At 36.6% G+C, this 26,307-nt stretch overlaps 1 protein-coding gene across 12 annotated transcripts in view; it reads right to left on the reverse strand.

Annotated features, from left to right (window-relative positions):
* Window positions 1–26,307, reverse strand: part of MAP7 (microtubule associated protein 7) — a 151,979-nt gene that overhangs the window by 25,069 nt on the left and 100,603 nt on the right. For 9 of the 12 annotated variants that reach the window (XM_016165847.2, XM_036221968.1, XM_036221964.1 and 6 more), the window contains 4 exons: window positions 13,183–13,346; window positions 12,322–12,439; window positions 8,734–8,844; window positions 3,175–3,288 (listed from right to left, as the gene is read on the reverse strand). In XM_016165847.2, coding sequence (XP_016021333.2) covers window positions 3,175–3,288; window positions 8,734–8,844; window positions 12,322–12,439; window positions 13,183–13,346 — 507 coding nt within the window. The remainder of the gene's footprint in view (window positions 1–3,174; window positions 3,289–8,733; window positions 8,845–12,321; window positions 12,440–13,182; window positions 13,347–26,307) is intronic. The other 3 variants (XM_036221972.1, XM_036221970.1, XM_036221971.1) reach the window with 1 other exon arrangement.

Consider the following 26,307-nt stretch of genomic DNA (forward strand, 5'->3'; position numbering starts at 1 on the left):
ATGAGGGAAGATTCTTTGGTATAGTGAGAAGGGAGAACTTTCTGTCATTTGTCTTGCTGTGACTGCAGGGAAAACAATTTGAAAATAACCTCTCCTCCAGTGCCACAGCAAAGCATTTGCATTTCCCAGACAAGGAAAGAGATCATTAATGCAAAACTCTTCCAAGCCAATCAAATACATGTAAAGAATAACATCCTGGCACAAGGTATTTCTGTGGGATTAATGACCAGGAGAGCCACACATTGCCTATGGCATGGCCAGAGGCCATTAACCTTGCTGAAGGATCAAGAAACTCTTGACAGTGGCCCTGCTCTGTGGCCATGGTTATGACACTGAAAAAGGAATGAAGCACAGAAACATAATTTCTTTTCTCTCTAGGGAAAACAGTAATTTCAGGGGGTGTCTATAGAGCATTTCTGAGATGATCCTGGATGTAAGCCAATCCCATCATGCCTTTGGCTCATTCTTTATTATGGTAGCCAGCCAACATTAATCGAAGGATGAAAATACCTTAAACCTGTCTAGTGCAGTCTATACAAAAATTTTCCAATTTAATTGTTCAAGAAACACTGCCTGGCTAAACTAGACATTATCAATTCCTTCTAAGGCTATTACATTTCATGAGATTCTCATTGTTGTTCTGAATAGCAACTACTGTCTACCCCTCCCCCACCCTGCCCCATATCCCTAAGTAGTTTTATTAAACACAAAAATTCTTTTATGGTAACGTCTTTGGGAAAGTCTTCCACAATATCTGCATTTCCTTCTACTCTTGGTAGCAAGCATGCATCGATTTAGATCATTCAAGATTTTCTATATGAAATAATGGGTGCGGAGAAAAGATAATGCAGTTTGAGAGGCTGGAGTGCAGCATAGGAAATAGAAACAATATATGATAGAATTAATATTTATTGAGTGCCTAATATGTGCAGGCACCATTCTAAGCATTTTACATGTATTAACTCATTTAATCCTGAGCTCTAATAATCACATGTAGTTTTAATGTTTTTTAAAACATGGGCATGAAAAAGTCAACCCAAAGCCGAAGTCACAAATGAGAGATATGAGACTCTGATTTCTGCTCTTATTGCTTGTTCTGGGAGTGGGCAATCAGTGAACATCTTAGGGGTAAGGATGACTGTTTTGATTTGCTTTTGTAACCCTGGCTCTGGATATAAGTCATCCTCTTGCCAATGGCAATTGGATATAAGCTGAATTCAAGAGACAACACTAAAATGGAAAGAAAGACAAGAAAGAAAATTGACGAGTAGATGGAAAAAGTGTTTTTGACAATATAAATGTAAGAGATGTTGACATATATGACTTCAAATGAAAAGTTTTAAAAACCAACAATTTTGGTTCATTAAACATAAGCTGTATCAATGCAATGACAGGTAACAATGATCCAAGGAAAGTATTAATAAAACAGGCAACTCAAGGAAAGGTTATGCATTACCTCACTAAAGTAAATTAGAGAAATGTACCAATTTGTGAAAGGAGAATGGAAAAGTTGCAAAGTAAAGAAAAGCTATATAAAAAGCAGATAAAAAGCACCTGATTGAGCAGAATAATGAAGGAAGGCGGGAAGATGGGCAAGTAGAATGAATGGAAAATGAGGAAGTGGTGTTGGAAAAGACTAGAGGAAGAGTGAAAGAATTGACAAAAGTTAGTGATGACAGAAATAACAAAGAAAGACAATTTTCTAGCTGTGAGGCAGTCCTTTAGTATGAAAACATACAATGTGGAGATTCATAAGCATGATAGCCATTAACTATTATTTATATCCTATGAAATAGAATTGAAAAGCAGTTTTAAAGGTTCTTCAATTAGCTGGACACAAAGAAATACTTCCATGACTTATATAAATGTTTATTTTTTTACGCCTATGAATGGCATACTATCTTGAAATAAGCTGTATATTTTTTTCTTCCAGAAAAATTTCAGATGCAACATGACAACTGGCAAAAGAATAATTTTATGGAAAACACAGAACCCTGTGGTCCAGCTAGTTGAATGCACAACTGCACACACAGCATCACGCAGGGTGCCGAGGATGGAGGGCAAGCATGTTTAAGATCCAGCCCACTGATTTTCTAAGTGGCTCTGGTGTAAGTCGATCTCTGTCACTGCATTTGGTTTCCACGGGCAGGTGGTAGGAATGCCTGCACTTGCTTTCTTGACTGCCTCCCAAGGGCACTATGAGAATTCATGTTGATATTAGCTCATTGGGTACCATAGATGAAAGATATCATAAAGGCACCAAGAGTTATTTGTAAGGAGGGCTAATGATCATGAAGAGGTCTGCAGAGGCAAAGCATTTTTTAAAAGGGAACTTTACGAAGAGAGTATACAATTTTCTAAGTGCCAAAGATGAGGGCCGGTAGACTGGTTATACATACTAATTGTGCCCAAAGATATTCGGGAAAACTCAAATCAACTCACCACCAGAAAGATGTTGCCAAGAGCCTATTTCTAGCTAGATGTAGGCTGCACATTAACTTCTCATTAAATTAATTGGCTCATTCGGGCACTTTTTATATTTCGAAAAAGTAGAGAAGTTATAATTAATTATAATAACCAGTGCTTGGCACATTTTACATATTATCAAAGTGCGTAACAAATAAGAACACTATAATTACCCTTCTCCAAAAGTCTTAGAGTTGTGCAAGGGTACTCTTCCTAGATCACACATAAAAGACTGGCAAAGGGAGGGTACGTAGGGAGCCTACAGCCACACTATAAAACTCTATGCTTAAATCGGCCTGTGCCTTGATTTTATCCCCAAGTCCATATGTTATTATATTAAATTATTTCTACTGCTGATCTTCTGCTTAGATGCAGGGACAGAAAGTAAGGCAGGGAAGGGATATGTTTTTCTAGCAATGCTATGAACAGACAGAAACCTCTGAAGCCTCTGATCACAGGGTGGGGTATCCTTTGTCTGCCTGGCATCTGGTGGTCCAGATAAGATGCTAAGATGGATACTAAGAGAAAACAATGCCAGAGGCATGAAACCCACACCAATAGACACATTTTCAAAGCCATTCTACCCAGAAAAGAGAGAGGCACACATTAGGAAAATCAGAGATGTGATTGGATAATTATTGGAGGCCCAGATATGCTTCAAAAGGAGGACTTTACCTCACCAGGAAAGTTGCACCTTGACAATTTTACCTGTATCTCCAGACAAGGCAGCTGTACTTTTACTTCTGGCCAGGAACGAATGTGTGGGCGTCAGCAGTCTGTTAACAACGCTGCTCTCCCATGGGCTGAGCTGCAGGCGGCGAGCTAAATGTCACCACATAAGCAAGATGTTAGCAGGCATTCTTTCCAGGGGCAAGAGGGCACAGAGTATCACACCTATTGCTCCCAATGCCGGGCCTTAGAGAGAGCCGGCTCTCCAGAGAGGACAGGTGGTGAAGAATCAGGGCGGCAGGAACCCTGCCCAAAGGAGCAGTTATTCTATAGTGTTGCCTTTCTTCCAATGTTGTTTGTGGCAGGCTCTGTATTATTTCTATGGATGCAGATTTTGCTAACCACCCTCTTTTAGTAGTCAACAGGTAACAAAACAGGAATGTTATTTCAATTACAGGTTTGGCACATATCACCGACTCCAGTCATACACATCTGCCCTCATCAGGATGGGCAGTGGACTGATGGTACACAGCTCCGCCAAAGGCCTTCCTAAGTACCCTAAATCAGCGGTCCCCAACCTCTTTGGCACCAGGAACCAGTGCTCCTAATGAGAATCTAATGCCTGATGATCTGAGGTGAAGCTGAGGTGGTGATGGTAGTGCTGGGGAGTGGCTGCAAACACAGATGAAGATTTCTCACTGGCCCGCCACTCACTTTCTGCTCTGAGGGCCAGTTTCTAACTGGCCACTGACCATTACTAGTTCACGGCCTGGGGGTTGAAGACCCTTGCCCTAAATAATCAAGTCTAACAGAGGCTATAGCAGTTTAATGCAAGCTAGATTTATATATAAATAAAGATAGACAGGATTACCATTAAACTTTGCTAGATCTCCATGAATTGCTACTTGAGCAATTGGGGGAAATCAAATATAATAAAAGAGGACTCATAAAGAGTTCTGTATAGAATTTCCTTTTTATTTTTTCATTCAGCTATCCAGGTTTTTTCAGCTTCCTGTTTGGCAACAACGTAAAAATTTTGGTGGAGGATAAGAGTAAAATTGAAGCAAGATAAAATTAAAAAGAAAAGCCAAAATTCAATATAAATGTAATACTGGAGATTACTAGTGAATGTGTAAAAGATCCGGAAAATAAATTTAAAATAATGCAATAAAGTAAGGTCCCAAAGTATATTGGGGCATGGCAAGTCCATTGTTAGGAAAGGCATGCCAATTATAAATTACTTTGCTTATGTTAGCTTCCAGTAATGACCCATAAAAATACAGAAGCTACTTTCCTAAAGTACCAAAGACGCAGCTTGCAAAATCCTACAAATACCACTAAAGTGATCAAAGAGCTCTAAATTAGAACATACTTTCAAGTCACTTCTAAAAGTCTTTAAAACTGTCCAAACCTGACAAGGCCACCCTGTTCCACACTATAAACAGCAGGGGAAAGTCCCCTTGCCTCTGGAGCAACTGTTCTTAAAACAATCTTTTATATGTCATATTTTAAAGAAATGATATTTAAATTCTAGGAAATTAGTTTTAGTTAATAGAAGCCATCTATTTTAAATGTTATAGAAAATATTTACTCCTATTTGGAATAGGTACCAACCTCAATAAGACTCTTAACTATCGGACTTCATTTTAGAAAAGTGGCTATTTTGACCAAGGCTCTGGTGAACTTAAGAATTATTGAATTGTTTGTTAGATTTTCTGTTTGTTAGGAGAAGCTTCATGGCTAAATCAAATCTGATCTGACATTAAGACATTAATAAAAATATCTGCTATATAAACTAATGTAATAGTTTACACAGGTAGTAAGCATGTGTACAATGGGATATGAGCTAATTATAAACTATAGTATGGCAGTGTGTATGTGAGTATCAAGTGAATATAATGTAAATTATACATTCATAGAATAAGATCAATAGGGGAAAGTGATTAGGATCAAATGAAAATCTTCAACAGAACTACATTTTTAGTAGATGAGAAAGGGAAGAAGAGATGAATGTTTTCTTTCTTAAACTCTGCAGGGTGACTGGCTTAGGACTGCAGAGATGGTTTATCTTTGAGAAGACATGTCTTTTTCCCCCGCTTGACTAAGAAGTTCAATTACTTTATTTCTGTGAGTCTTTAAGGCATCAATCAAAGAATTTGCCTTAAATGAAGATCATTAAAACCCTTTGATTTGTGTTTAAAGCAAATCCAAAGATATTTGTTTTTTATCTTTGACACAGTGAATGAAAGATTTTGCTAAGAGAAATACATTTCCACCACACTCACAACTATGCCCTGAGGAATAAAGAGACAGAATCTTTCATAAGATAACATTTTAGTAAAAATTAGGACAGAAGAGTTAGTTTACTGGTTTCTTTTTCCCCACCTAGAGGAGCTAGGCTTTAAGATGATAAGCTTCTGAAGGAAAAGATATTCTCATGAAACAACTCTACAGTATCAATCCTATTTAAGCACTTAAAAATGAGATATTAACAATTGCCATAATAGACCGCTGGACCAGAGGAGGCAAACAAACATAAGATGTTTGTACTTCCACGCTCCTCCGGGAGCAGGAAACCACTACTCGGTTCCAGGTGACGGGTGCCATGCAGAAAGGAGGCAAGTGTTGTCAGGTTCTGTTTTTTCATTAAGAGTAGAAAACCTAAGTGGCACATGAAATCTTCCATTTTTAAAATGAGGGCGATCAATTCAAATGAAAAGAATAAAAGCCGCTTCTCAGGTCAAACAGAAGATGATGATGGGCAGATCAGTTTGAGGTCTACCTCACCCTGTCCTCTGTCCTAGATTTTAGGAAAAAATATATCAACTAATTTTAAGCAAAGAGTAGGCAACTTCATTTTTGCTTTTATCAAGCTGCTAATTCTTCGTTCTTGAGGAAAAAGCTGGTTAAACAGGTAGCTTAAGTTAATAAGAAACATCTTTAATGCAAAAATTTCCAGTGGCAATATTCTCTCTATTGCAGCAATTATAGATCTTTGGTAAAATAACTGAGGTTATTTTATCAGTCTATGTGACACTATATTCAAGTGTAATAATAAAAATATTTAAAAACTGGTAGGGCATAGGCACAGGGCTAATGGATACTACTCATTAGCTCTGGGGGGCCGGGCAAAGCCCAGCTTGGGAAAGTAGATATTTATCAGCTGGTAAGGAAATATTTCAGTATTTTTAATAATCGACAGAGCAATACAGCTGAATGTCAACCCTGATAGTATCAGAGCCTCAATTTAATAGCTTTAAGGCCTGTGCTGTGGGGCTGAAAGGCTCAAACAATCTAGTAATACTATAATACCCTCTAACAGATTTGCCTGTAAAAGCCTCTAATTTAATAATTTGATAAGGATGCTTTCCAATTTGCTAAAAGCATGACCAAGTTTTAATATCAGCAGAAAAGAAAGTAAATGAAATACCTAAATTTCTAAATTAGAGAAGTTCAAATTCAGAAGAATTTTTATTCTCATTGAAAGGCTTAACCCTCTCACCATCCTCCTGAGGGTTTTGCCTAACTTAAAAAAAATTTTGCTTCCTGGACTATATGAGAGTCCCTGGATGAAGTGAATCTTCCTTCCAGGTTAACTTTGCATGTCAGATTCAGGAACTGATTCACAGTTCTTTTGATCAAGGAGTTAGAGAAGCAGAACTCCTAAATTGAGTGCTTTCTTTCCTATCTTATTAGTCCTGCTTAATAGTCAATATTATAGGCCTGTACTATGATTCGAGGGGCAGTTTCCCGACCCTAGCTATGAACTGGTTATTGAACTTCCCTTGACCTTTAACCTCATCCAAAGGAAGAATGCACAGTGTCAGGGCTGATCTAAGGAAGGACATCCATGAAGGTAAAAACCTGAAGATACAGCGTAGCAACAATATGGGTTAGGAGCTGGTGACCTCTGTTTAGTCACTCTACTTCAACAGTCAGCCCAAAGGATATCCATTCAGGCCCTTCACCTCTTAGGGATTCTTGTTCCAAATGGCATAGATGGGCCATCCAACGACTTTTTTCCCCAGTTCTAAGATCCTATTTCTTAAGACTATCTGATCAGATACTATAATGCAGAATCTATAAAACATCTTATTTCTAGTTGACACAGCACCGTCATTCCACAGAAGCATGGACAGGATATTGTCTGGTTTATTGTCCATCTCCCGCTCCAAATCTTACCCCAGTTTCAGCTGTGGGACTGCAGGAGGCAGTAAGCAAGGTTTACTTTAACTTAAAAGTACGGTAGAATCTCCACTGTAGTTTGCCTTAGATCCAGATTCACCAAAGTGTAAAATTAAAGTACTGAGTAAATAACCAGTTCCAAAAAAAAGATAAGTAGATAACTGTAAGCCTAGCATTCACGTGCTACATTTAACGTTACATTAGGGGAATGAATTTGAAAGTAAAGGCTATTTATGAAAGGAATTTTAATTCATAATACTTTTCTCTAACACATATATAAGGTCCCTAATTTGACTACATGTCTAATATTGATTTAGGCAAATTAGGTTAAAAAAAAAAAGGAATGGTTTAAGTTAAAAGGCAAGAATAGGAAATTGTTCAAACATTTACTGCTTTAAGAGATTAGTTCTAAAACAACATCAACACATATAATATTTTACATTACAACGACACATTAGATTTTACACAATATAAAATATATAAATACACATACACACATACAGAACATGCACACGTTGTTACATTCCTTTTTAAAGATTATAAACACTGAACCTTTCCCAATCAGTTTCTTAATAAAACACTTAAAGTAACCACAACTTGTTACTTTTAAAGAGCATGTATTTTTATATTGCACAATAATTCTTTTTTTTTTTTAATTTAAAATCATTTTAGTTATGTAAACCAAGTAGCTTATCTTAAAAGTTTGCTTTTTCCTACTGTGATATATAAATATGTAAAAGAAAACTTTCATTTTATAAATAACATTCATGTACTGTAAATCCATGGGACGAATAAAAATCAAAACTAAAATAAAGTATTAATTGGATGACTAGGACTATTAAAATTTTTAGGAGGCTGATGATATTTTTGATGTTAGGCCAAATCCCTTAAAAGTGAAAGAATGGAAACCAAAAAACCAATCACACACATAAGAAATGCAGTAAGAAAGGTTTGGTTAAATGAGAACTAAATTAGCAAAGTGAAATCTACCAACATGAATCAATTAAGAAGTAATTTTTTTAGAGAGTCGAAGCCTGGAATTCCCAAAGTACAGATGAAAAGTCAAAGACAACATGATTGAAGTAAAATAAATGTTCATAACAGATTATTTGCATGTTGGTGGATAAGTGGGTGATTTCTGGAGCTGTAAACTCATTTACTAAAGAGTTGAGAGAAGCACCGCTTTCATCACTGCTAAATGCAATCATTCAGCCAAGTTCTAAAATGAGAAATGTTCTTGTCGCAAGGAAAATGCTGCTCAGCCGTTTATTGCTTTTTTACTCTGAAGTTTTTTTCTTCCTATTTAAGAAACGTAGGGAAAGCAACTTCAGATGCTTATTTTTATCTGTAAACATCCAGAAAAAAAAGCATTAAGTAAATAACAGAACACTTTTGTTTTCCTTTTCACTGTACCTCTATCTGGAGAATTTAGTAAAGTTGCAGATGAAGAGGAGAGCCGCTTGCTAATGACGGGATCAACATGTTTCGAAAGATTCATGGTGGAAACTGACCGCCTGTCTGGATCTAAAACAAATGGAGATAATGCTAATTGACAGCCAGCATGCAGGATTGCAATTTCCTAGTTCGCTGATGGAAGGAAAAACTAGGATTGGATGCTTTCCGCTCTATTACTAGATCTTTCATAATAGCACAGTTTTCTAAGTGGACATTTTTAAAGGTAACTTAAAGGCTAGAAATAAAATTCATTTTTTTAATAGGATAAAATAAATACTCTGCTCACTAGTTTGTCAGCCAGAGAAATTCAGGCATATGTTATACAATAAATGGATGAAGGTCAGTGGAGAGCAACTAATATAACGGAGGTAGAGTGTGAAGCAAAGAAAGGACCGTAAGAGTGAGTGCCATTATAGTTTCCCAAAGTTGAGACAATGGGGTAGTAACAGTGCTGATAAAACAGAATGCAAACACTAGAAGAGAAAGAACACCAGGTTCTGCGCATTTGTTGATACCTCTGCTTGTAGAGTCATTTTATCCAGGGCATTAAAGTTCATTATAGAAAAATAGATTAACAAGAAAGAAAGAAAAGTGGCCACTATGGAATTTCTTTTTTAAAAGTCTACTAAGAACCACATCTCTGTTTCCATGACAGAGTTTAGTGTGGTTTACAAATGTAGAAAGAGCCTACAAAGTTGCCCAATAAGCTGACAGCAATATAAAGAAAATCGGAATTCTTTCTCTTTATTAAAAATATTGTTCATCCTGCAGTTAAGCAATTTTAGAGCAATTCTTAAAGTTCAAGTCAGAAGAGAAATAGTAGCCATTTAAAAGGCAAAAATTAGCTGTTAGTTTGCTGTCTATACAGTGGAACCAAGTAATAACAATCCTCATTAGCATAAACCATATTCCTGGAATATGATTGCATAAAATAAAAGCCAAAAAATCTCATTATATTTATCTAGGGGGCAGGTGGGTGTTCTGACATGTAATAGTCAGAGTTAAAGGGTTTTGCTTTACTTTGTATGATTTTCTATTGCTCACTTCTAAAACTGAAAACAAACCAAAATATTCCTTGTGGGAGAGGCCTTGAAAACCCAATTCCCACTGGTTTATCCTTGGTAGTAAAAATTTTGTAGTAAACTTCCCCAGAATATTCCTATCTCCTATTGGGGATCATTTTATAGTTGAAGCAATTATTAAAAAAAAAAAAATGAATGTAATTCCTGTGACTCAAATTTGCAATTAACTGATAGGTCCTTAGGGCAATCCTAACATAAAGAAAAGATTTAAGGTAAAATATTGAAAGGAATATCTTGATTAAATGTGAGGTTCAAGGGTACGAGGGAGGATAATAGAAGTCATTTCCAGGTGGGTTTTTAAAAGTCATTTTCTGATATTGCTTTAAATTTAAGCTCTAGTTGGTAAGAAAACTGTCTACATGTAGACCCATCCTGCATGGTTAAAATTCTGGAGGTATAACATGTGTTTATTATATTACTTAATATATAATTAGACAATGTTTAATCATTTCTTTTTCTCAGTGAACAAAACACAAATTAACAAAAGTATTTACGAAGAATTGGTTTAAAAAGTATAAGGTTTTATAGATCAGTGTTAGTTGACATGTGAGCAGTCAAACACACCAATTTAATCTAGATTAAATTTAATTTCTAGGATCTGTTGGTTGGTCAGCAAACAACACTGACTGCGTACCTATCATGAATCGGATATTGTTGTATAGTAAGATATTCAAAATGAGTAAGACTTGGTTGCTGCTCTCAAGATCACAGCGGATCATTCTGACCTTTAAGAATTTGGGCAAATTCCCATTATTTCCAAACTTCTCTGCTTTAGTATAGCAGCAATTTCCTCTAATTCACAGCCCTTATAAAAATGGATTCTACTCAACAGGTTACAAATACTAATTTCTCTTGCATTGAGTGGCAGTAATAAAGGTCATATATTGATCTCTGAGTGTGAAAGCAAGAATGAAATCTAAGTAACTTTATTTCCCCTCAAAAATATTGCAAATCTGTTAACAGGATATACTTCTGCCATATATGTGTAAAACATGACACCAAGTAAAAGAAAAACCAGTAAAGTTATAAAAATATATACCGCGTCAGCTCTTCTGCATGGGACATGTAAAACTATCCCTAGAATGAAATATCATACATAAATGAGCCTATGATCACAGATTTGAAATGTGCTCCACCAAATACCACTGGTTGTGAAGAGCGAAGAAAAAAAGTGCTTTCAATTTTTGTTCACTGTCATAGGAAAGTATGTTGTGGTAATAAGATTTTAGATTTTTTTTAAATGAAGGGGTTATAGAAGATACACTGTTAGGAATGAAAAAGAATGTAGCAAACTAAAAAATAAAAATCCATAGCATTTAGATTAAAATGAAAAGTGGCAGCAGCAGTACTGAGTGGAGGTGGGGAGGGGAACCGAATTGGATGTACTTCGATCCCAGGCAATTTATTAGCTGAGAAACATTTTTTAAAAAGTTTGATCTAAAATGATCATTCAAGGAGAATGTAAACACATCATATGTTATTATTTCAAGACCTTTATGTCACCTGAGTTATAACACGCACTTAGGAAACACTGTGCTATATCCCAGATCTAGGTCTATGCAATAAGATATCAAGCAAGCATTATGACTAAGGTGTGATGGTTCAACTATTGATGAACTCTGGCCCTAGGTCTGAGGTGCTAGCTACAGCTCAGGCAATCAGCAATCACAAGGAGGTCTGTACCAGATTTTCTAGTACCACCAAAAGTTGTGAAGTGGTGGTCCAGGCCTGCTAAATCGAGAAAGGTGAATGATGATTCAACAAAACCACCTGGGGACAGAATGTAAGACAATGATTTTTTCAAAGCAAATAATAACAACAAAAAAAGAAAGGTTATCAGACTCACGAAAATGAAAAAGAACTGACACATTATATAAAATTGAAGGTGTATTGAATTTACAGTACAAAAATAAAGCCTTTCACTAATTCCGGATTTCAGGGTTTTACGTCCATTTAAGAACAAGGAAATAGTTTAGACCTCTACTACTATTTCTAGCTTCAGACACCTGAACTGTCTCCTACAGGTCACTAGTGTTGCATCCACATTAGGGTCAGAACATATAAGCTCGGACTATTGATTCTGATTACTCGATATTACTATGACTCTTCTAGAGTGAAAAAAAAAATAACTGGCTAACCTATTCCATAATCTTGAAACCCTATGCAAATTAATTAAAATAACATAGAGTTGAAACCAGCATGCTTATGTGGAAACATTGCATAGATCTCTCTCTCTTCAAGGAACTGTGTAACGAATGAGGAAAGCAGCCTGTGTTAAGGGAGAGAACCTTATTACCTCCATCACCCTCTTATCCTCAAACAAAAGCAGCACCATTTAATTGTAGTTTAATTACTTCAGCAGGAATTTTTGTTCGGCAAACACGAGACGGAAAAAAGAAGCAACTGCACTTGACTGTCTCAGGGAAAAAACAGCGATTTTTGAAAGTGGTCGCCGCCTGCTTACCTGCACTGTGGATGCTGGGGCTGCCATGGAGAGTGCCCCCCCATGACCACCGGTTATGCTTCTGTTTTGGCTTCTGGCTCCTTTCCATCGTACGTCGTACAACAGCTTCATGGCGTTCCTTAAACGGAATAGAGGAGCAGATGACTGGATCGAACCTGCTTGTTTGTGGCTCTACTTTGAGCACAGTGGAGTGAGAGGTAGGTAGTACTTCCTGTGACCTCATCTTTTTCCTAACCTCTATACCTTATCTTAAGGTGAGAATAATATCAGTCTGGGTGGCTTATTGAAATCATTAGATCCCAGTTGATAAAGCCTTTGGCATACAGTAGGTACCTAAAAAAATGATCCTTATTATTACTACTGGGAGTGTAATGCTTTTATCAACTTACACAAGCATGATAGCTTAAGCTAAAAACATGTGGTACCATACTCAAAAAAATGGAATTCAGCATCTGAGGATGTGACTAATCCTGACTGCAAAACTTATTAAGTTGTATGACCATTTTGAGTCTAAATTTCCATCTTTGCCAAGATTCAAGGGTTGAATAAGGGTTAAATGAGACAATCTATGTGAAAACATTTGTCGATGGTAAAACTCTACAGAAATCCAATTACTTGGACTGGTCTTGATACTTCAGTATAGATTAACTGAACATAAACAAGTTATAGGCTTAGACCAGATAAATGGCTTTCTAAAGTTTCTGTGGCAATAAGAATAACAATCGCACCATTCTCTCCCTGACACTGTGACTATCTGTAAAGCTGCTTACGCCACCTTAATGGAAAGTCTCGCAATAAGTTTACTGGCTTTTTTTTTGAAATAGACAAGCCTCCCACCTATTTCCCAGAGCGGCACCTTACTTTGTCCTCCTCTAGTCTCTGCCTTCGCTTTTCCTCCACGGCAGCCCTCCGCCGTTCTTCCTTCAGCCTCTGTTCCTCCAACTTCTTCTTTCGCTCTTCCAGGTGCTTTTCGTAGTGCTGTCTGGCTCGCTCTTCTTTTTCTAACCAGAGTATTTCTCTTGCAGCTTTAGGAAGGAAAAATGAGGCAAACTGAACACAGGCTGTTTCAAAACTTAAACGGTTAGGGCTGTATAACTGGCCCACATTTAATAAATATGGGTTCTTTGGTTTGGGATTAACCGAGCTTGGCTTTTGCTTTCCTCAAATTTTCATGAAAAAAAGTACTACTGCTAATTTTTAGCCTAATATACTGACAAGGAAGTTGAAGAAGATGCAATGAATTCTACTCTTTGGGAACCCCTACGGTCCTCTAGTTCGATGTCATTATTATAGAATAATGTAAACATCACGTGCTCTGCTCTCAATTCTGATATTAACATGATGCACCCTCAAAACCAATAGTATGATCTGTTTCTCTTTTTTTTTTTAAAAAAAAAAAGTGATATCTTTCAGATTGAAAGGCTGTGACTACATTTGTTTCAACACGGCACTGGTTCTCTGGATGCATTTAAAGGATCTGGGAGAAAATCTCAGATTGACAGTTGATGAAAGATACATTAAATGCCTCAAAAGCATATCATACTGAGTCAGCGAAGCATTGTGAGGGTTCAAACAGGCAGCCAATCTTGTGTCTAAAGAGTTCATAATCTAGTTATGTACAACTTAATATCACAGACTGAATGAAAACACACACTTCAAAAAATAGTGTTCAGTGATGAAATGCTTCTTTACGTATACACGTTCCTTCCTCATTTTAGAGGAAAATACATCCCACAAAACTATTTTTTTAAAACATGATGCTTCCTTGAGCCATAACTAAACACATCTTTAATACAAGCTATTAACACTGTGTTCTAACAAAATTAACGAATTTACAGCATAAACCTTGAGGACACTACATGACATGTAAATTAAAATGTTCTTAATTAAAAAATAAAAATTCAGAACATTTCAGTTTCCTCTGAATGTTTAATAGTAAATATTCTGTATTTTGCTACCATTCAATCTTTCTAAAGCTATTTATTTGAGGAGACAAATCCCCAGAAAGGGATCTGAATTGACTTTACTTTTGTGGGAAGAAAAAGACAAGGTCAAATTCAAGGTGAACTTTGTCTTCTGACATCACTTGGGGTGGCGCACAGAGAGAACTGGGGTCTGGCATGGGAGGGGTCTGGCTCTGCCAGTAACGGTGGGTGAGACCCTGGACATGTTTATTTTGACTTCCTGTTTTCTCTTGCCTAAAAGATGAGGCAATCTTCAAGATTCTTTCGAATTTTAAAAGCCTCTGGTTCTAAAGAAATTCTCGGGCCCAAGTTAAAAATTTACTTTAAGTAAAAGCACATAGTATATGCTCAATAAATATTTGCTGAATGAGAACACATGCTGAAAGTCACTGATGGAGAATATAATTCTAACATATTCTTAAGATACACTAACTGTGATCACACGCACTCACGCACATAATACCATTTGGATTTCCTATGTGGAAATACCTTACTGGTAGGCTTTTAATGACCCTACACATTTTAATTCATTTAAAAAATCAGATTAACAGATATAGATTTTGACAAAACTTAAAACAGTACAAAATATTAAAAGGTGAAATGAAGGTCTTCCTAACCTTAGACTCTCTTACATTCTACTTCTACCTTTTTTTTTTTTTTACAAATGTAAAAAAAAGTAAAAACACAAGCATCCTGCAGCACAGTACACCTACTGCTCTGTATATTGCTAATTTCACTGAAAATACATCTTAGGGATATTTCCATACTAACACATGAAACATGAAGCTAACAACTTTTTAATGACTATGTAATATTCCATGTCTACATACCTTATTTTATATAACTAGATACTTATTAATAGGTCATATGTTTCCAGTATTTTGCCTATTTGAACCTTGAGCGATATCATCATACTATCACAAACCTGTGTGTAGATGTGTGAGCTTACCTATGTGGTAGAGTTGCTGAGTCAAAGGGAATATACATTTAAAATCTGATAGATACTATCATAGTGTCCTCTACAGAGGTCATACCAATCTATACTCTCACTGACAATATACGAGGGTCACAGGCAAGAACAAAAAAGAATTGTACCTTGAAACTTGTGGATATAAAATATGATATAACTATTTCTTAACAGTTTTCAAACTATATAGTCTTTGACTCTGACATCTTGTTTTGAAAAAAAATTCAGCTTCTTTGAGGACATTTATGAACATAATGTATTTCTTTCTAGAAGCCAACAAAAGAGAAAGATGTTCATAAAATATTAAGAAAAACTTTTAAAACTAGTAAAGTAAAATTTGTAAATAACAGTTAATTCACAGATTGATTTTCTTTAAATTAATCAGACCACTTTTCATCAGACCACTTTCTCGCTCATGAATATTTATAGCTGTTTCCTCATTAAATTTAAATTAATTTCTAAAGTCCTACTCAACCCTAGCCTTAGTATCCTTATTTGGCCTTACTCTGTATCGCTATCCAAAATAGCCTTTTCATTCTCCTAGTAGAACCAGCCCCTCATACACCCCCCAAACAAACCATGTTTCTCCTATATTTTTGATCCTGTTGTTGCAAGTGTCTTAACCTCTCTATTTCTCACTTCTGTTAGAGTAAATTATGGATAAATATAGGAATTTCCTTATAGATTTACCATGAGGATTAAAAGAATAATTTCACTTAACATAGTTGGACTAGTTCTTGGCACTTAGTGAACTTTCAATAAATATTAGTTATGACTGCCAGTTTTGCCATTATCATCATCATGATTTCAATTCAGAAAATTAAAACTTAAAGGTTAAAGGTTGTGTTGTAAATCTTAACAGGGCTAGACAGTATTATGATTATAAACACCTTTACCCCAAATAATTTTTTAAAAGAAGAACATATCTTTATCTATCAAACTTATTGAGTGGAATGCCACTTCTATTTTCTGCCAGGAAGTGAAGATTCCATTGCAGTCCTCTAAAATGACTATCTTTTTAAAATGGTCATATAGACAATAGGCAAACAATGGTAAAAAAAAAAAAAAAAAAAAAAAAAAAGAAACAACACTGTCAAATCATTGCAGAGTATGCTGGTGAGTGTTAGGATTGTTACCAAGTACGGTCATGCAAACTTTTAAACTTAAGGATAATACATAAGATATTTTGAAATTTTAATAAGAATTCAAAGTTAATTCAAAGACATTTAGTTATTTAAAACATTCCCTAAGGATGACAGATGATATAAAAATCTTATATCAAGAAATAAGACTTAAATACAAGAGAAAAAATCAACAACTACTGTGGACTGAATTGTGTCCACCATCCCAATCCTACCTCCCTGCCTCCCCTAAATTCATAGGAGGTCATCATGGCTGAAAGAGATCATAAGGGTAGGACCCTAATACAATAGGATCAGAGTCTTTGTATGACACACCAGAGAGCTTTCTCGCCATCTCTTCATGCTCAGATGCTCATGTGAGAACAAAGCAGCCTTCTGCAAGCCAGAAAGAGCTCTCACCAGAAACTGAACCCTGTCGGAACCTTAAGCTTGAACTTTCCAGTCTCCAGCACTGTGAGAAAATAAATTTCTGCTATTAAAGCCACCCAGCCTATGGTATTTTGTTAAGGCAGCCTGAGCAGATTAAGACAATAACTCATTCAGGAACAATCACTAATTTTACAGAGGCAGTTCTATAAAGGAATAGCATGTCCAAAAAAGGAACTGTGATGACTATTACTAGCCTTTACTCTCATGAAGTTAAAAATTTCCCCTGGACTCTGGGATCATAATAGAAAACAGGCCCTAAAATACTGGACATTAACAAGTCAGTCCCATCCCTGTGCTCCTGCCACTAGAATTATATTTTATGACACTGTAACAGTATGTCAGTTCCCCACTATCAATTTGGACTTCATTTATAAACGTATGATGACTTTTGTACTAAAAAGAATTTAAAACGAAAGCAGGGTATTATACTGGATAGAGCACATGCTCCAGCGTCACAGGAACCGGGGTCCACTCCTACCTAGTCTTTCCACGTACCACTTACGTGCCACTGAACAAGTAAGTAGTGACTTCTGTGGTCCTGTCCCCTCAAATTGCTGACAGTTGCTAGGTGGGCTCACGGTAACATATAAAGCACTTAGCACCGTGTCACGTACAGAGTCGGAACTCAATACATGTAGATGATTAAAGTGAGTGAATCTTTCTGAAGACCATTCTAATCCCTGTCCTGCTACAGACAGAATGCAGCTAATGAGAGAAACGCAGGACAGAGAACTCAAGATGGTGCACTCATGGGCTGGGTGGACTTCCTGTTCCAGGCACATTCACCGATCTAGTGCCCAGTTTGGTCCTTCTTAACAGGCTTACGTCTGTGTGGGCTGAGTACAAATTTCACTACCTTATGAAGGAAAGAGAAAGGTGACTCAGAGAATAGAGTAATATACACAACTATTATCTTAGTTTTATACTGAGATATGGAAGGACGTGAATAGGTTACTGGTAATACTGGGTACCAAAACAGCGAGCAATATCTTCAGAAGTCAAAAAATGACAAGTGATAATATCTGAATTCGGGTGCTGATTCTGTTACGTATGCTGTGTGACCTTGGGAAAATTAGCTAAGCTCTCTGACTTCTAAATTAGAGAGCATGTACGAAAGAGCATGATCTCTAAGATCTTTTACAATTAACTCCCATGACTCAATATTTTGTTTTTACCCGTGAGGATTTTTGCTGGAATAATAATTTGGTTTCTTTTTGTTTTGATTTTATGTTAAAATTTTAATCTTTGTGCTTTATGACAATAATGATTATATTCAAATAAGTTTTGTTTTCATGTTGCTATGAAAACACTGATTAACTATATGTGCTAACTAATAATTCTAAAAAAAAAAAAAAAGGAAGGAACTTAATGGCTTAACTAAACTTATCAATCAGCCCTAGAAAGGGGGCCACAAAATGGACGAATAAGAGCATCTGTGTAAAAAAATACTGATTAATTTCATTTACTAGTCAAGAAATGGAAATGAAAGGTAACCATTAATAGTATGGAAAATCACAGCACAACTTCCACATTGATAAGGGGAATCATGGAAGGGTCACTACTTGTATCAAACCAACCCCTATACCCCACAATGTCAACCCTGCCCTTCCCATAAATAGGGAAAAAATGAAGTTTAAAAAATAAGCTAAAAGGAATAAAATCAAGCCTATTAGTTAAGATTGGGACTTTTAGATTAAGCCAAAAGCAAAAACACCAGTTATATTAAAAAAAACAACAACACCCTAAAACAGTGTCAAATAAAGCATAAAATAAACAAGCAAATAGCTATCAGGCAAATGAAAACAAAATGTAATAAATGTGGGACTATTACTACCAGACAAAATGGAATTGAAGATCGAATGGGGGGGGGACCCCGAAAGAGTTCAATAGCTCTCCCAACATCACGGGGTCTGAAAGAAGCACCTGTAATTTTGATTCAGCTCTGATTCCAAAGCCCGTGCACTCAGGTACTACACAATATTTCCTCCACACTCATATCTGCTTGCCTAAAATTTCCACTGGAATTTCTTAGAGCCATCACATAACCTTACTGATTATCGGTATATCTGTCCCTACCTCGAACCAGAACCTGCTATGTTTTCTATGTTCTGGTGACAGATTCATAACCTCCAAATGGTCTACAAAGTTAGACACCTCTGGGTCCTCCTCAATTTCTCCCTCGTTAAGTCTTGTATACTCTCAACAGAGCAGTTAAAAAATTTTTTTTCCTCCCTCATGGATGCTCCAAACTAACTCAACACATCTAAACAACTGACACTATCATTTTACATTAGAATTATCTTCCCAGTTTAGTGTCTTCTCTCCAATCTTTTTGTTACTATTGTATTTAAACCCTCATGCCTTTCTCACTTCTGATGTTTGGTCTGTCTCCTCTTCAGACCCATCCTGCATACTGTTCTGAGAGACATCTTCTCCCCAAACCAAATCCAATGTCAGTCCTGCCTGAAGGCCTGTTAGTTCTCCATTGTTCCCCTGTTTAACTTCTAGATTGGCCATATGATCATGTACCTTTATACATGGTACCCTATGCCCTGTGGCCAAAAAAAAGGGTCCCATCGAAAGTAACCTCACTAGGTGATCTGATCATAAATTTCTAACAGGGTAGTCATGCCCCGGGATACAACTTTTTAGTAAAAGGTTTATCTTTCCTTTAGCAAGCCCTGTCCCATTGTTCCTGTGGAACTAGGTTAACGCACCTGTGAAACAAGCCTCAAGAGAGCACGTATTCTCATTAGGTATAGTTCCTGTAACCCAATCCCCATCTGGCTTCCTCCCACCGCCATGTAATCCTCCCTATATTCCCTCCTTAATTTCAAATGCATAAAAGAAGCTGCACAACTGTTATTCTGCAGAGCATTTGAAATCTTGCTCCCTGGCATATGTCATCAGTTTAGCTAAAATAAACTCTTATAAAAATTCTCTACAGGTTTGGCCGTTTCTTATGTTGACAGCCCAAAATACCTCTTCCCACCTGGCACACTTCTACTGGCTCCCAAGTCCCTTTCCTCTGAAGAGTCCTCTCTCAGAGCACGGGCACTCTGGTAGTTCCATTCGGACTCTCATCGCAGTACCTGTACTCCAGATTGTAACTCCTCTGCTTTTACATGCTTGTGAGTGAGTTCTTCCCCACATTCACAATGTCTGGCTTAGCAGATACACAAAGTAAGTTTGATGAATAAATGAGCTAAAGACTGCTTGACGTCCAAGCAAAGTGACTTGCATTGGGCCTTCGTTAATTCAAAGCCTTATCGACTAGCCATTTAAACTGGTGTTTGTCCACGCACCTCCTGTTTGAATATTACACCAGAGAACTGCCTGGTAATAAGTGTGACCTTGCAGGATACATACAACACTGTGTCTCCCGCCCCCGAGGGGCCTTCCTACTGTCTTCTTCCCTGGATGCGGTGGTAGGATAATGAAACCGAGGTACTGGGACAGTGGTTTACACCTGTGGAAGGTCTGCCTTACATATGGGCTGAAGGGTTTTGAGATAAGAAAGCAATACGGTGCCAAAACTTATCTTCAGGGCTAGGCTTAAAGGAACCTTTAGCCTCCACTAAAGTAAATGGAATTTTGCTAAAAGACACAAAGCAATGGTTGACCTTAGAATCTTTTTCATTTTTAATTCATTCTCTGTCCTCAGAGAATGTTGCAATTCTCTTCACATGGCTATCTCACTGAGCCCAGCTCTGCTAGACCAGGAAGCACAAATATCCCTCTGTTTCTGCCTCTTCAACCTCAGGCATCTACGTCAGTATCTGTGGAATCACATGACCCTCCATCATCTTTATCACCATTATCGTCACGGTGAGAGGTCTTCACTTCTTACTTTGTGCTGACACCTAGTGATTTCCAGGTATTATCTTCACAGCCACTCTGTGAGGTAGACACTGCTATTAAACTTATTTTATTATGAGAAGTCTGACACAGAGAAGTGAAGAAACCAGTCTGACGTCTTACAATAAGCCAGGGCTGGAACTGGAATTCAAACTCTGGACTGTCTGACTCTAAAAGCAAACAATAAGCCATTATGCTAAAAGATATCATTTGGAACACCTCCCTATGACTAAAGCTCTTCTACTTTGGGACAAGTTGGTTACCCACTGTGAAGATCCTGATCTTCTAATGTCCCTCTTAGCCTTTATCATCATCTCTTTACAAGACCCCTTACTTTTCAGCTTTTGAAATCTTTTAATCGTTAGCCTGAAAAGCAAAGTAAATTTGAAAGAAACAAATAATGGCTGCTTCATCGCAATGATTCATTTAATGTTAAACGTCAACCTCTGAGTTACCTAATCCATCCCACAACAAGCATTTATTCTTTCCAGGGCTGAACCTGTCTCATGATACAGCTGCTCTGGTATGTGCTGATGTCCATGTCCCTCCCACTACTGTGTATTTAGTTCCCTTAGCTGTTCATAACCTGCCTGACGGCCTTAGGAGCGTTTGTACTATGTTCAGTAAGCGACAACTATATTTGTTAAGAGACCAGATGCCAAGTTTAACCAGAGATCTGCCAAAGTTTTATCTAGTAGAAATTTGAATTAGAAAGACTACTTTCCCAAAGTGTACCCCCTTCCCCTTTTTTGTGGGTAGTCCTGTTAAAACCGATGACTGTAATAATAAAAAAAAGTGAAGCGTCAAATCAGGGGCAGTTCCACTTATGACTGTGATAAGGGGTCCAGCATTGTTTGACGTTTACCAATCCAAACTCCCCTATCAACATTTTTGAGATAAACATTTTAAGCCAGATTAAAATGATCATTTATTGCTTGACTATACTCTTATTATTAATACTGTTGTCCCTGAATTGACAACACATTGAGATTCAGGAGGGGAAAAAAGGCAAAGTAAAATGCTATGACTACGAGGGCAAGCAAGTCTGGTGAAACTGCCTGAGAAAAAACCTCAAATATAATTTATTCGACCTTTTTGTATTATCTTATTGTTGTTTCTAATATATTACATTACGATAGATTTCTTATATAGCTTTGATATTTGTTACAAAACCTAATATGAATGAATTAAATGATAGATTTTACAAGCTCAAATTTTCCTTCATGAACGATATGAGTCAATCAAACTATTCTCTGGTAATCTTTTATTATCAGATTTACAGAATCCCAGAAAGCCCAAGTGAAGAATGTGACTCATTCACATCAATACTTCCAACTTAATCTGTACCACCTTCAAAAGGGAAACCCTGTACCTCCCTAAACATAGAAGACTATTTGTCTCCTAAACATTCCTTAAATATTCTCTTGAATTTTGTCAACATATTGTAAGACTATTAGTTTTATAACCTGTATGAAGAATAAGCAGATTTAAGTCATAACTACTCTCTCTGATAGATTATTTTTGTGTCCTTGTTTGTCTAACAGAAAAATACTTAAGAATAAGAATTTAAGACTTGTTTCACTGAACTTTTATAAGGGCAGGTATTACTTGATTATTTAGTAATGTGTTAACTAATTTGCAGTATACCTGTGGCCTTTGTCTCTACTTACAAAATGTAGTTGAATATGTGAATTAAAATGGCATGACATAGGTAAGACAGGAGAAGGTGCTTAGTTTAAGTTATCTAGAATATTATCTAGACTGACACTGTGTCAGGTACTGGGCTATAGAAATAAATATGACACAAGTTCCTTCTTTTATGGAGGGCAGACGGATAATAAACAAGTAAAATACACATACAACACACACACACGTGCACACACACACACTTAGATGTTGACAGTCATATGGAGAAAAACAGAGAGTGCTAGTCTGAAATTCGAGTTAGGTGGTCAGGGAAGGCCTCATGGAAAAGATGGCATTTGAACAGCAGCTGAAGCCAGAGAGGGAATGAGCTAAGTCGGATCTCAGGAGAAACAGCCCAGCTGGAGTGCACAGCAGTGTTAAGTTCCAGGAGGTTAGAAAATGTATCTTTTTCTTTCAATATCCCCAGAATTCCTGGCTCAACAACTGCACATGAAATATTAGTTGAATATGTGAATTAAAATGGCATGACATAGGTAAGACAGGAGAAGGTGCTTAGTTTAAGTTATCTAGAATCAAAAATTTATGATGTTCCATAAATTCTACGTGCTCTGATCCTTGTAAATGTTTTTGAAGAAAAATTAGTAACCAGGATCTATTTCAAGTTCATACAGACTGAATTACATACTCTTCATGGACTCTGAGGCTAATAAAAAGATATCAGAATCTGCACCAATATTTGCATTTTACCCTCTTGTTCTGCGTCACACGGAAAGGGAACTTGGCACCATGCATCTCAACTGCATGAGGAAGTAGATCAGCCCTTCTCCCTCATGACAGTTGGCTACATGGCCTGCTCTGACACTTCCGAAAATCTGCCATCTGCATGTAAAGCATAGGGATCACCTGCCACTTATCAGCATCACCACTGGTTGAGGAATTTTAACATGGATTTTGGTGGTTCCTGAACACACTGAAAACGTGCTTAAATAGCTGATAGGGCAGAAAGGAAAAAGGGTCTATTACCTATCGGCTCCATTTTTTTTTCTAGATTCTCTCAGTTCCTTCCTTAAGCTAAATTATCACAATGTATTTTAAAAATAAAATAAATGACACACTGTGAAATAACTTACATTAGCAACTAGAACAGGCCTGCAGATTAAAGAGGACAACCACAGTGCTAATTTGCTACTAAATGTAATAATGCTGAGTGAGGTGTTTAGAACATTGCTTGGCCCATAGTTAGTGCTCGATAAACATTATTACTACTATTTATTAGTAATATTAGGGTAATATTACTAATATTTAACTAAAGATTAGAGTACAATCAGTAAAAATCAGGAAAATCAGCCAGCATTTATTACACATCTGTTTATACTTACTGCTGTGCCATTACTGGTATACAAAGAATTAGAAAACGACGGTCATATTGTTTAAAAGCTTAAAACATGCACAGTCGAGGAGTTATAAAAAATCCAACTAGAAAAAGTTCAGGAGAGTATAACACAGCACTAGAACGTGAGCTAAAATACGATAGTTACACAAGATATAATATACAGTGAGAAAATGATAGAATTTCCAAAAGAAGACAGATAATGAAGACCAAGAGAGCTTCAAAAAGAGAGACTGGTAGTAACTGTGACAGAGCTGAAGTAATGAAGTACATCAATGAGAGTTTTGTGATTAAAATATATACTTATTAAGGCCTGAGCAAGGATGAGAGTAGAAGCAGCAAATTTAAAGTTACGGATCTGAGATTTATATTGAAGGCAGAGGTCAGATAGTCTTATGTCTGAATGGATTTAGGGATAAAGGGAGTGTGGCAACTTCCACTTACATACTGGGCCAGAGAGAGCTGACGCCCCAGCTAGAGGACTAGGCTGAGTCCAGGCTGACCACTGGTAGCTACAAGTGGCTCAATAGGTCAGGGTGGAGACTAGTCAGTGCCCAGCTTTGGGCCACCAAGGAAGAGAGAATATTTTATTTTGTAGCAGAGCCAATAACTAAGCATGGTAAAAAGATGCCAGCGCCTCTAGTAGCAACAGAAGTATCAAAAATAGCAGGAAGGAATAATTTCTTGGGGCCAGAAAAATATTGGTGCAATTAATTGGGACAGTTGATAAGTTGATGAACAATTGAGTTGTAGAGAAGTTGAATTTTAGATAATCGAAAGCTTCTATTGTCTTATGAATAACAGGTGGAAATGTGGAACTTATATCATCAGAAAAGAAGAGTTGAAACCATGAGAACAAATAAGACTTTTTCCCCCTAGGAAAAAAACAAAATTAAAGTTTAGAAGCGAGATGACAAATAAAGATGCAAAGGTTAAAGGGAGAGAAGTTTGAAGAAATAGCCTGACTAGAATTAGATGAAATAGAATAGCTGAGATTACTTCATGTAAAAGTAGAAAACTAAAGCTTTCAGAGTCTGTATTCTCAAACGAATGAACAGAAGAGTCCCAAACATAAAAAAGCAACACCTGATTTTATGTGATAAATTGAAAATTAATGTAGAAAGAGCAGGCCACATCATAATCCTACTATAAAAGCATTAAAGCATGACTCAGAGGTTTAACCCACAGAAAGTTATTAATAGATCCCTCCCGTTTGCAAAACAGTACGAACATGATATGCCACCAAAAACAAAAAGACCTTTATTCTCCCTCTCTCTGCCTTGCTTTTTAAAAAATGGGGAATAAAAAGAATCCTTCAATGTTAATTTCAACCTACATCCAATGGTGAATAATCAATCTCACTGGCCAATCGCTTTAAATTTTGCTTTGTTGGAATTTCTGGAATGTATTCTATTTATTTATTTATTTTTAACTTGGAAAGCTTTAAAGTTTGAAAGCATTGTAATATCGATATTACCAGTTTACCCCCCAAGAGAACACAGTCCAAAGATCTGCTATTAAATGACTCCCCCACTTCTGCTTTTAAAAAAATATTCAACTGCTACCATAGCTTCTGCAAAGCATAGTTTATGAGTAGTTCATCAGTTGTGCCCTTTGATTTTCTTTTAGTACTGAAGATTTGAAAGAAATCATCCTTTTGTATTCTAACGTACAGCTTAAATTAGCTGTTAGAATTTAGATGACTTTTTTACAAATGTACATATGTGCATTTAAATGTATATTTTCTTGTATATTTATGAAGATTCAAAGAAGCCTCTCAAAACTTAGTTTTGACTATGATGGCTTAAATGGAAAAGAATAAGAAAAAGATACAAAATTTAAAAAGGCAATGAAATTAATGCAAAGAAATGAGAATTGATATATTTCATTAAAATTATAATTGTCAACAACATAAGAAGAGATGAGATCAGAATCAAGAAAAATTATAACATTTAACATGGCAGAGGTAAGAAGAGAAATACTATATTATATGCTGGCTTACCAAAAAAGTAAAGTTGTGGGGGAGATCGGGAGTGACTGCTAGTGGCTACAGGGATTCTTTTGGAGTTAAATGCTCTAAATTAGATTATAATGATAGTTGCCCAATGTGCATATAGTATGATATGCACTGTAAATAGAACATGCTATACTGTGAAAGTACTAAAAACCATTGAATATACACTTTAAATGCATGAATTTTATGATATATGAAACATATCTCAATAAAGCTGTTTTTAAGAATTGACCTACCATATGACCCAGCAATCCCTCTACTGGGTATTTACCACAAAGACTTGAAAACCCATATTTGAAAAGATATTTGCACACTGATGTTCACGGTAGCATTATTCATAGTGGCCAGGACATGGAAGCAACCAAAGTGTCTGACGATAGATGATTGGCTAAAGAAGCTGTGGTACATACATACAATGGAATATTACTCAGCCATAAGAAGAGATGAAATACTGCCATTTGCAACAACGTGGATGGACCTTGAAATAATCATACTAAGCGAAATAAGCCAGACAGAAAAGGTTGAAAATCACATATCACATATGTGGAATATAAACCTAAAAGCAACAAATGAAC

Source organism: Rousettus aegyptiacus, unplaced genomic scaffold (assembly GCF_014176215.1).
Source record: "Rousettus aegyptiacus isolate mRouAeg1 unplaced genomic scaffold, mRouAeg1.p scaffold_m13_p_1, whole genome shotgun sequence".
NCBI lineage: Eukaryota > Metazoa > Chordata > Mammalia > Chiroptera > Pteropodidae > Rousettus > Rousettus aegyptiacus.